The following is a 12875-nucleotide window of genomic DNA, read 5'->3' as shown; positions in this document are numbered from 1 at the left end:
AAAAAAAAAATGCCAACACACACTTAACTATCAACCTCCACAGAGATGCGAAAATGGCAACAAAATAAAAATTAGTGACACAAAACCATTTAAAAGTTTAAATCATGAAATTTTACATTACAGAAATTCATAATTCACTTAATATTTTCACTAACTCCTTTTCAATGCGTTGATTTTCCTCCATGACAAAAACCAACTGGATCACCTAATGATAAAGTGCAGCTGAGTGTTAAGACTCAAAACAAAGTCTAAAAATCAACACATGTATTTTTGATACAATACAACAGAGCCGAGGTCATCAAAACACCAGCTCAAGTTGTCCTCCACCAAACCTCACAGCCCCTCTCTCTGGTCAGTTTTGCATTGCATGTTTACAGCTGCTTGTTTTAAAGTTAGTGGAGTGCTGTCAAAGGTTGTGAGCAGTTATCTGACTTGCCGTAGATAATTTTGACTTATTTTGAACGTAAGATTTTTCAGGATGTGGACTAGAAGTCAATGAGATCTTGATGAAAGTGGACTGCCATCTTGAAACAACTACAATTTTGAAAATGCCACAGCATTTTGAACCCATTGAAATGTTTGCTTTCTGCCTTCACAACTAGCATATAATTGAACCTGTCCTGTAATTTTTCAAAAGCTTTTTGGCTGCAAGGGCCTGCAGATGAGAGAGTTAATTACAACTTATGCTGGAGTTTTTGTCTACCACTGTTGTTGTGCAGTCAGCATACTTAGATTACAAATATTGTTTTTTCTGAGTTTAAGGCAGTACTGAGTTTGAGTTTGATGCTGGTATTGGAAGTCCCTGAATCTTTCAGACAAAAAACAACTTACATATAAACATCAACTTTAGTTCATGTAAATATTCAATCTTGGCTAAAAAAAAAAAAAAAGGAAAACTAGAGCAGACATCAAGAAAATAGTTTGATGGAGACCTGAACTTTGAATTAATTTATTTTAATTAGCAAGCTCAGACAAATTTTCACTTCAACGTAGCACAAGCTTCAGTTTCCAAATAAACAAGAAGTGTACCCAGCTGGTCTTAAAATTCTCATTTGATGCAGAACTGAAGAGGTGTTTCCTGGTGTACAGCCTAATACTGCCCCCGTGTGGTGAGCATGAAGACATACAATTTGGTAGAAAGAGTAGATAACAGTTCAGATGGACTCCATCTTATTGTATCATCTCTGATGTTGCAACTATGTGGCGTTTTACGATGATATATGTTGTTTGTCTTTCTCACACTATTGCGGTGTGACAAATTAAATCTTATTACTTTAAAATATTTACCATTAACTTCTAAAAAAAGAGGTAAATACTGGTAGGAAAATCCAATATGTCTCATTTTGAATTGAAAGAATAGATGTGTCATTAAAACCTCAAATTTAATTTGAATAATATTTTTGAAAAATCAAGTGGATTGCAGCGTTAAATAGACAACAGTCTGTTCTCCATTATATCAGCATACAGTAGTTATAGATTTTATCATTATTACATCTACTGCAACATAGAACCATAAACTATTTTCTCATGTTAATCAAATTTGACTTTAAGCAGCAGTGAGAATATTATATGTGCTTCTTTCTGCCTTAACTTACAGTGGTCAGGGACTATTTTAGCTTTCTTCTCATCAATTATGATGACTGCATTAATATCTTCATGATGTAACATAAATAATTTGCAGCAAAAGCCCACATTCAATGTCACTGAAATAAGACTTTTAATTATTAAGAAGACTCGAAACTTGAGACAAGTCGATTTTATTCCTTCACCAGAAGATGTATTCAAAGCAATGGCATTGCATGGGACAGTCTGATCTCAGGGTAACTCAGCATGAGCTGCAGATCAAAAACAAAACAGCCACTGTTCTGTGTGTGCTACTTTCCATGCAAGAACGGGCGGGTTCAGAAGATGACAGTAACTGATGCAGTTGCAAATCGGTCCAAGGAAAACGGTCTGTAAATTAATTGTTAAAAATCTGGATAAGCAAAGTAATCCTGAAGTAAAGTGATGTTACATGAGCAACACATTGGCATTTTTTGAATTATAAAAACCTTGATGCTGATGAAATGTGATGTAAAACTGTTTTGTATTGAGTTAAAGAATGCAATACAGAACAGGTGTCCTCAGAATACCTGATAGCTGTCACATGGGTTTGTCAAATAAGGTTTTGTTTCTGCCACACAATACAGTATTCTTAAATTCTTTTTAACACATAGAGACATGCACACAACTTTGAAAAGAGGACGTATTTATGAATGTGTCTTGTTTTTGTTTGTTTTTTTATAAAAGATGAAAAGAGCACCTTAGGTTCCACCGAGATTTGAACTCGGATCGCTGGATTCAGAGTCCAGAGTGCTAACCATTACACCATGGAACCACGTGACCGACGGGAAATACTTCAACTTATTTAATCCAATTCACATATTCGGTAATGTTCTTATACAGCAGATATTAAACCAGGGAAAGTAACGTAATTTTTCTTCCAGAAACATAGGGATGAAGTTTTTAAATAATTAAAAGCCTCCGAAAGTAAGTAACAGTGCTCCTCCAGCATGCTGCCTTCTTGAGCGGCGAGACTCCGTCGTCGATTGCAAACAAATGTGATTTTATCTTAAGCGTATTTACGTGTGGTTTGATGTGAATGAATATGGTGAATATGAGAGTGTGGCAGAAAAGGACGGTATGTTGTTATTACTTTTACGCCCTACTTTAATCCTTCTAAGATCACCTACTGCCGCCTGGTGGCCAATCGGTGGAATTGCAGGATCTACGATAGTGGGAAGGACTTCCATGTTTGAGGTTATTGTTGTGTAATTCCTCTGAAGTTATACAGGAAAGGAACATATATTCCTTGTGAGTAAATAAAAAAAAATACTGTATGTATTAAGACTAGTGTATAATACGTTTTCTATCAAATAATTTAGTTCTTTGATCACTAAACTCTTGAATTTAATTAGATAAGCCTTTTAACTACTGTTCTCTGCTTAATTTGCTGAAGGACTTATTTCTATGCTGAGTTATGTCTGTCAAGGTACATTTCCATCTGAAATTGGGTTCAGCTGCATACAGAGTTGGTGAAAATCATAAGCCTGACTGAGATGAATACTGATTATACACTTAGAGTAGCGAAGCATGGATTCAGCTCTGGTCTGTTGGATGCTCACAGTTCCTGTTGCAGGACGTGACAACAATAAAGATCTGCAGCTGAGCTCTGCTATGGATTTAGTCACTGCAAAGTGCAGCCAAAGGATGCATATTTAGATGAAACTGACCCTGCTGGCAGGATTTTCTTTGGGGGTATCTATACAGACAGACATTTGTTACTAAAATATGCATGATGAAAATCAAACATTTTATATCAGTCACTGATATTTTTTTTATTTCAGAAGAATATAAAATATCATTCAATCTAGATATGTGGCCATTTTTCTTAATGAGCCTAATATTGACTCACATCTGAATGCTTCAAATTAGATTACCAACACTTTTGCTTTTAAAGAAATGCTCATCTAAGGTAAAGTCATTTTAGTTTACATTTCATGGCTGCTACTTACAGCCCTTGACCAAATGGGGGAACTTTGCCACATATAATGTTTGCTTACCTTATGTATTCTGAATAATGACATGCTGCACCATACGCTACTTATTTAAGGTTGTTTTACCAAACTTCATAATCTCCCAAACAAGTTTTTTTTTATTCTACTCTGTGGGGTAACCTTCCGGAGCCTTTTACCTTGTCATACTTTTATCACAGCTAAATAGGTTGTGCAAAACTATTTACGCTCCTTGAAATTTTTCAGATTAAGTTTTGTTACAACCACAAACTTGAACAGATTTTACTTATTTATAATTAATATTACAGGATCAGTGCAATAAAGTGCATACCAAAATAGCAAATGGTGAGTCAGCTTATGGAATTTAAGCTTAGTATAAATACCACTGCTCTGTAAAGACTTCAAAACTTTTTCAAGCCAGTTTGTTCACAAAGCTGGACCATTATTCACCTAAACTCACAGAATTAATCAGAGAGGCAGTCAGGAGGCACATGCAGACGCTGCATAGACCCACAGCTTAGATGTGACAGTCTGGTGAATTGACAACTTTCAGTTGTGCACTACTCAAAGTGGGAAGAAGAAAGACGAGAAGTACCATTTTCAGTTTACCAGAATGTAGAAAGGAAGAAAATGAATGTCATCCCAAACCAAAAATCCCTCCAGTTAAGCATGGTGATGGCAGCATCAAGCTTTTTCTCAGAAGGGTCAAGGAAAATGGTCAATCTGTATATGTGTAAATTTGGTGCAGACATTTCAAAAGAGCAGCAGCCAAAGATGGTTCTAGGATATTTTCACAGGTATGCTCAGTACAAATGCATGTCACACTTTAGAGATTTTTAGTTCTTTAATAACTTTGAAAACCATGTGTTCTTTCTTCCAATAAACAATTATGCACTATTTTCATTGGTCTGTCTCATAAAGTCCCAAGAAAATACATTATAATGCAGCAAAATGAAATTAACAAATAGAAAAAGTTCAAGATGTATGAATGCTTTTGCTAGACAGTGTCAATATATTCATTTTTACTCCATGTCTACTTAGGAATAGTTAAATACTGAAGTTCCACAGCTTGTCATATACAATCAACAAACATCTTTCAAACTGTTTTTTTTTTTATTATTACAAATTATTGTTTGTCTTGACAGTAAGTTGCAACGGATGGATTATAGCAGACCAATAAGATAATTTGGTGAGTTTTTCTCAATTTCAATATTACACTCTGGGTTCAATTTCAGCGACACCTGGGGATACATTTTCCTATTTAAAAATCCACTGATGTTTGAGTCCCATCTCTTACATCAGGCAGGCATCAGAGAAATATCTTCAGGCCCTAAATAAAGAAGAATGGATGTAAATGAAAGTGTTTGACTTGAAGCTCAGCTTCATGCTGCCTATAGAAGTGTCGGCAAAGAGAAACATCCCTAAAGTTGTTTAAGAAATGACATTTTAGTAAAATATGTGATTGAAAAGAAAGAATATGTAAAGCACATCAAAGAAATAGCTTGAAAAATGTCCAATAAACTCCCAATGCAATCTGCAACTATTTAGTGCAACTGTGCTGCACTACATAAAGATTTTTTTTTCTGCTTTAATGATAATGCAAACGTGTTTAAAACAAACACAAAAAAACAGACATAGATTGATAGATGGTCAGTGGAGATGTCAAACAAACATTAAATCCTTATAGAGGATAAATAAAACAGATTTTATGTAACAACACATCTGGTGAAATTCGGCATTGAAAAGTAACCCAGAGAGTTCTAGACTGGCTCAGAAAATCCAACAGATTGCCTTTCTTTTCCCTTTTATTTCCCGTCATGGTGACTCAGCTGAAAGACAGTGCCAGTTCAGTTTCATTAGTTATGAAATGGATGTGATACATTTAATTCTCAGACAATTAACTGTTTTTAACCATTTTTTTCACAGCTTTCAGCTTGAATTGAGTTTTAGGGGAGATTGTTGTTGCCTCTGACTTTTTGAAGCAACCTAAAGGCATGGTGTCTATTTCTATATTGTAACAACATTCAACAAACTAAAAAATGAATATTTTCCCTGAATTTCATATAGTGGATAAGGACAAAACTTTCATTTATAATCTTTTTTCCCCCTGTTGTTGGCTCCCTTCACAGGTTTTTCTGGTCACGTTCATTAGTTGTTGACAATGGCATCTCTATCGTTTGTGTCACTCAGGAAATCTTCTTACAGGTGAGGAACCCCAGAACAGCACTCAACAATCCCTATGAAGTTCCAGCAATGACGGAAAACAAATTGAATAACCTGTTTTAATGTAAAACTTTTACACGCGCAAAAATTAAAACATTAGGCCGTTCATTGATTCTAAAATCTTGAAATATAGAAAGCCTCAGGTGAACAATAACACGTGACTGGTGAAGTATTTCAAAAATCAAATATTTTAAACTGTTGAGGCAGAGACAGCTCTTTAGTCTGTTGTCATTTTATGGTCAAATTGTGCAAAAGAACCAGCCTTTATTCCCTATCTGCACAACACAACGGTGAATGGGATGCAGTTGATGTAAAAAGTTGGAGGGGGGGATCTATAAGAAATGTTATATTGGTGGTCAAAAAAAGGCAATAAATATCTTTGTAAAGCAGTGGATATAATCACAAGAACATAAATTCTATGTATTATTTTAAAATCGTTTCACAAAGACGATTCAAAATAAAATCCTTCAGCAGAATATTCCTGTGACTGAATATGGCAGCTCTGAAGCTCCTACCGGAGTGAATTTCTTCTCAAAACTTGAATCAAGGTCTGGACTGTGAGCATCTAGTATTACAGTCTGATTTCTTATTAGACAGAAAGTCTCACAGCAGCAGGGACCATACAATGACAACGGGAGTTCACTGACTCAATAAAAGAGAGAACGAAGAAATACAGTAGCTGGATCATAGGGCTGTACTACATATGAGGAGTCTCGTTTTTATTGGTTAGGAGGAAGGTGAAAAAGAGTGGGGCTTCTGTCTCTGCAGGAAAATGGCATCACAAATCCATAATGGGTGGGCTTAAAATGCATGAAAAACAGATGATTTAGATAATGGGAGTGAAAACGATGTGCAAAAAGCAAATAGGGAGCGTGGGTGAGACGAAAATGGTTATAGAGATTAAGAGGATGACTAGAATAAAATGGATGGTAAAGAGGATAACAAGGAAGGATGAAGAGGAAGAGAGGATGAAGGGAGAGTGTGATGATGTGGGGTTGTAAAAAGGTAAAAGGGAGATGACAGGGATGCAAAAGGTTCCTAAGTATCGATGTGAATAATGAGTGGAATAGAAGTGAGTCATTGAGAGGGAGGTGGAGGAAAAAGAGATGAAGAGTGTTTGTAAAGAAGGATAAGTATGGTTATAAAGATGGGTAGGTGGAATAAAAGGGGTCAAAATGAGAGAAAAAAGGATGAAAGGGATGGAGTTTTAAAGATGGATGAGGTGGATGGATCAAATGACAGGAGGTTGCTAGGAGTGATGAAATAGGGTCAAATAGAGAGATGAGGAGGATGAGTATGGGTCGCAAAGAAGGATCAGGAAGATGGGTAGGATGGGACAAAATTCTAAAAAGAGATGAGAAGGAGCAAAACGAAAAGGGGTCAAACGTATGGATGTGGAGGATGGATGAAATTGAAAGGGATTTTATTTTTTCTTTTATTCCAAACAAACAAAAAAAAACAATAGCTAGGCTAAATGACATTTTACACAAATTGTTCAAAAAGGAGAACCAATGAAGATTTGTTGCAAGAACGGAGAGAAATAAGATTTGCTGAGCGATAAGGAAGATTTGTTAAAAAGAAGGATGGGGAGGACTGGATTTAAGGAAAAAGACTTGTACAATAATGATGACAAGGCTGGAGTAAAGAAAAGGAGTAGAGATAAGGTCAGGATGAAATGATGAAGGGAGGCAGGGATGTGGTATCGAGAGCAGATGATAAAGTGTTCTGTGTGCGAGCGCCAGCTACAAGTAGACTTGCCAAGTGATTAGAGGCGTGGCTTTGCTCCCAAACCTAAATTATCACATTAGCTAAATTTGTCAAGGAAATTTATTTGTCCTTATTCAGTGTATTAATGTGAATGAGACAGGCTTTTGGTGACAGAAGAGGTATTTAATAGGAAACAAACTTAAGTACCAAAACAACAACCAGATTTATGTGACAGCAACTAGAAAAAAAGTGTCCTAAAAGGACAAACAGTCATGGGAGGTGAGATCAACTGTCACTATGCTGCTCAAAGATGTGGTGATGTCCAGTGAAACGCTGTCTGTGCATCGATTGTCAACATGTTATTGCTTCAACAGAGGGTGGAATGGATTTAAGCAAATTCAATCTACTAGATAAAAGAATTAATTAGCCTGATAGGAAAATAAAAAGAGGTTTTAGAAACATTTCTATCACACATGAATCCCCTTTGAAAATGCTCTTGGGTCTTACATTGGTCAGATGAAAAGTTATTTTTAATCTACAATTTGACAGAGAGAATATTTTAAGTGACTTCAAAAACAGCTCACAAAATGACACGGCTAATCTCACAAGAAGATAAATTGTGTGTTATCTACATCGGTGGGTATCATTATCTGATCATGCTCATCTTTTAATTATTATAACCACATTAATAAAAAGTCTTCAATAATATAAATTAATACGTAAAGCAAAGAGCTTCATAAATACAAAACATAAAAGATCGAAGCATCCAATGACCTTAAAACAGAAACCAAGACATTTGCAAGAAAAAAAAAAACAGCTTCACATGGAAAACAACACAAGATTGGAGCACTTCATTAATGTGAAGAAAAGGGTCAAATGTTAGACCGATTCTGTGTGTGTAAGTCTCAATAAATGGAATAAATGCATGAACACTGGCGAGCTGAAAACATGTCCAGATACACACGGCCTCGCTAACAACAAAACTTAGCTTACATTAGTATTATGTGTGTGATCATTACTGGATAACAGCGAATACAGAACCATTACAACAATTTTCTATTTTACCCATGCTTGCTCAAACTCTTTTTCACAGTCCCATGTCAAACATTTAGGCAACCGGAAACATTCCTTCACTTCTGAGTTCGATGAGCAGAGCTTCTCTTTATGCTACCTTCTCTCTCTCCAGGACAATAATTTTGGTTTGGGGGGACATTATAAACACTCTACTGCTCTTTTATAATAAACATATATCATGGGATAAAAATGAGCACGAGGACAGCTCTCCCTGTAAATACACTGTCCACTCAGTTCATGTGTCCCGTGTTCGGAACAACCCTGTTCCACATCAGGAGGTCCATATAAAGGCCAGGCAGCAGTCTGAGTAGTCAACTCCATAACAAAATAAAACTGGCGAACAGTCGCTGGTGAGTGGGACACTTTTTCCTCCCCTCATTTTCCCTCAAGGTCACAGGAAGAGAGCCAAAGTGAGCCAGAGGAGTCGTGGCTGTCTCTCCATCTCAGAATCTCAGCACCAAATCGAACACATATAGAGACAAAGGGAGAGCCATTGGCTGAAAGTTGGTTTCCTGTGGTTGCCAGGCCAGGTGGAGGATGTCCACCCTAAAGCAAGGAACTGGGGCTTTCTGGGGGCGCCGGGGGTGTGTGTGTGGGGCTGTGGCGCATGGGCAGAATGTCGTAGTGGCTAGGGATGTTCCTGCCACAGGAAAGGTCATAAGGACCCTGGGAAAAACCTGTGGCCATTCCATTGGGTCCCTGCAGGATACTCACAGTGGGCTCTGCAACAGTTTTAGAGAAAAGGTAGGAAAAAACAAGAGACATACTTTAGTAAGGCCAAGGAGAAAGGTGAAACACTGATGCAAGAATTTATGCTAATGCTAATTAACCAGCTAATCTCACAATCTGTTAAGTTATGCAATCTAATTTCCGATCAAAACCACAGTCAGTTCCAGCAGATGGCCGCTCACACAGAGCCAGCTGCCTCTGCTGGAGGTTTCTTCCTACTAAAAGAACAGGCAGTTTTCCTTTTCTTTCACCATACTTGATTGATAACATGATTCAATCAGCTCGGTTTCCACAGAGAGAAAACTTTTTACAGACTGGCATATAACCTGAAGTTAACTGCACTGATATCTAATTGAAATTGAAATATGTGGGTTAAACATTTTGATATTTTAATGAATTAACTCTATCTCTGTATATAAATTAGATCTGTTTGCTTTGTTTAGTGCCTTGAGTTGACATTTGTTGAGAATCAGTGCTACGGAAATAAACTGAAGTGAAATTAACGTATCAACTTTCCATGAATTCTTCACCAGTCTAGGGAACAATTTTCTTTATTTTTCAGATTAATATTGATTACAGACAATCAATAACTATTATGAACTATTATGAGTTATGAATATGCTAGAAAAGCTAGTAATAAAGCTAATAATTGAATGTACAAATTTCAAAACAAATTGAATTCTTCTTACTAATTTCTGCTAATTAGTGGTAAAGGGAACAAAAACAAATCACCAATTCTACTGTAAGACTAGGGGAGAAAGAAAATAAAAAAGGAACATTAAAACTGAATTTAGAACAGTGAAGACTTTTGACGCCAACTATTGGTTGAGCATACAAGCATTGTAAGTAAATTATTTTAACAGGGACATTATGGGAACATCGGTAAAGTGGATTTTTCTTGCTGGTAAAAACAATTTTTATATGTTTATACAACAGACAAACTTGCTAATATAAAGTAGACAACCAATTCCTGTGCTTAATCCTCAATGTTCATCAATGACATTTTAAAATGACCAGAGCACAGCAGGTAAAGTAAATTTAAAAAATCATATCAGAGGTGTCTGGCTCACTGCAGATAAAAGCTGAAAGCTTACATCCAAATCAACAGCAAACTCACCAACATCATAGAGGTTCCTGCTCACGGTGCCCAGGAGAGTGGCAGTGCCTCCAAAGGGGACTTCACGGTGGGAGGGGGACTTCATCTCCACATAGCTGCTCTCTGTGTGCTTGCACGCCAGCCCGGGTGGGTCTCTGATAGTGGCGTATGGATTATCACTATTCAGCGAGCAGGAGCTGTTGTTGCACATGGAGCTCTTTATGTAATCTGCAGTTGCCACAAGACAAGGATTTATGCAGCATCATAAAAGATGAAGCGATTGTCACAGACTCATAATGGTGGTATTAATACATGAATTTAAGCCCATATTGGAGAATGGCGAAGAGAATGGCAATGAAGCTTGTTGCCATTCTGAAGCTGAATTTCTTTTGTCTGCGACAGGTGACTAATGGTGGTATATAGTAATAAGAGTACAAAGGCAAGAGAGTGGAAGGCTCATCTCATCTATAACGGTCTCATCAATCTGATAAGAGGCCTCATTAGAGACCGCAGCAGAGCCCTCTTCACACCCCTGGGTCTCTCACATTCACCATCGACTGCCCAGCGCTGAAGACAAAATGACGTATCAGGCAGCGAGCCATGGAAAGCAATTACTATTCGGATAAAAGCTCAGCCCACCATGATCCTGTCCAGACTGCAGAGACTTCTTGTATAAATCAGAAAAATACAGATGTGACACTTTGCACACACTTTGCGGCTGTGAAATTAATATAAAAAGAGAAAAAAAAAACAATCCAAACAGGAAAACTGATGTATCAGCTGTAAAGTGAAAAGATTCTTTTAGCCATTCCACCTGGAGATAAACTTTAAAAACACCTGAACACTGCATCCTAAAGGTATCTGCTTACCTTTTCGCGATGCTTTTTGTGGCTGTGCCTCATTCTGTTGAACTTCTGAAAATGTGAAACAAGAAAGGCAAACATTTTCTACAGAAACGCAGATTCAGTTTCAGCTTTCAGTATACTTATGATGGATCAGCTCTACCTGAAATAAGGTTTAGCTGTCATGCTATCATTTTTCACGTTTTCCTTTGTTTGCATCCTATTGCTACAGATACAATTAACAATGATATTACAGAGGATCAAAATGAGCTCATAAAAAAGTATCAGTCAGGAGAAGAGTACAAAACGTTTTACAGCTGTATTTATAAAAATAAAGACTGCCCAATGAGTGAATGGTGACTGTTTTGCCAAGAAGAGTGAAATTTTTAACATTTTCAGATACTAGTGGGTTTTGATTCAAACATTCCAAGATACTAAAAGTCAAATTTATTTTTATAAAAATAAAAAGGGATTTTATTTCCAAAATGCACATTAGAATTGCTTTCATAATATGAAAATCTAGTTTTAGAATGCCCTAGTGTCTGAGCCAAATGAACCAATGAACATATATTATATACAGTATATATTTTTTACAACATCCAGTTCATCCCAGGTATAAAATACTATTTTGAGTTCTTTGAATTAGTTATTTTTGTGAGGAATTATAGACACAGTACCACTTCCATAGAGCACTTTTTAAATCCATGGTAGGGTGATGATTGTTAGATCTCCAAGCTACTGCTCTCAAACAGCATTTCTACTGACTTTATCCTGCAGCTGCATATTTCCCTATTCATACTGTCTCTTTGTTTAGCCATTGTGTTATGTATTGATTTCTCCTATATAACTTTTGGTTGTGCTCTCTGCTGCCTTGTGCACACATTCTGTCTTTTATACTTTCTGAATATTTCTCAAGATCAAACATGGATTTGAACGTAGTCATCAAAAGTTACAAGCCAAAAGGGAAAGTTGAATTTTTTAATACACAATTTAATGTGCAGTGTGTTCATGGCAAGCCTGTTAACCATTATAAATATTCTAAATGTCTGCCTAAATATAACATAAAAATGTGCCAACATAAATTCTTAGCTATGAGGAAATATGTGAACATTTATCATCAGCAGTTTATTTAAAGGTGATATCAGAGAAAAGTGTGGAATAACAATCAGGTTTGAGCAGGCAGGATATTTTAATTAAGGAAGAGCGATCTATCACAGTTTGATCTTCAAACATGTGTTTGAGGGGTTTTATTATCGCACCGGCAAAAGAGACTTCTCAAGGATGCCAGAAAAAAGTTGAAGATGTTCATCAGACTGGAAATGATGACTGACATCACAGTTTTTAAGAAAGTACACCCTGTTCAGATATTAGGGTCTTAAATATTTATTAAAAATACAAAGTATTTTGTGGGTACTTTGGAAACTTCTACTTTTTGAGACTGAAGTCTAAAAGGAGTTAAACCAAAGTAACGCTAAGCTGGAAAATTCTAGCATTCCAGAAACTGTAACTTTTTAAAACCTTGGCATATTTTGATAACAGTAACAGGCAGAGAAGACGTTAATCTAAATTAAATATGGTAAATAAAAAACAACAACACAAATTATAAACAGACATTTTCATCTCCTTAAGTTGGTTTCACCCACAGTTCTG

General features: G+C 36.4%; 1 protein-coding gene and 1 non-coding gene across 8 annotated transcripts in view; both read right to left on the bottom strand.

The window, feature by feature from the left end:
* Positions 1–2305: 2305 nt before the first annotated feature.
* Positions 2306–2377, bottom strand: trnaq-cug (transfer RNA glutamine (anticodon CUG)). The gene has a single exon. It is a non-coding gene; the product is annotated as a tRNA-Gln (tRNA).
* A 2002-nt stretch (positions 2378–4379) lies between these two features.
* megf11 (multiple EGF-like-domains 11) overlaps positions 4380–12875 on the bottom strand; it is a 115270-nt gene continuing 106774 nt past the window's right edge. For all 7 annotated transcript variants that reach the window (XM_028002459.1, XM_028002470.1, XM_028002495.1 and 4 more), the window contains 3 exons: positions 11253–11297; positions 10405–10611; positions 4380–9280 (listed from right to left, as the gene is read on the bottom strand). In XM_028002459.1, the coding sequence (XP_027858260.1) occupies positions 9105–9280; positions 10405–10611; positions 11253–11297 (428 nt within the window). In that variant the 3' untranslated portion in view covers positions 4380–9104. The remainder of the gene's footprint in view (positions 9281–10404; positions 10612–11252; positions 11298–12875) is intronic.

Source organism: Xiphophorus couchianus, chromosome 2 (genome assembly GCF_001444195.1).
Source record: "Xiphophorus couchianus chromosome 2, X_couchianus-1.0, whole genome shotgun sequence".
Taxonomy (NCBI): domain Eukaryota; kingdom Metazoa; phylum Chordata; class Actinopteri; order Cyprinodontiformes; family Poeciliidae; genus Xiphophorus; species Xiphophorus couchianus.
The sequence above is the reverse complement of the archived record's forward strand: the minus strand, read 5'-3'. Positions and strand labels throughout refer to the sequence as shown.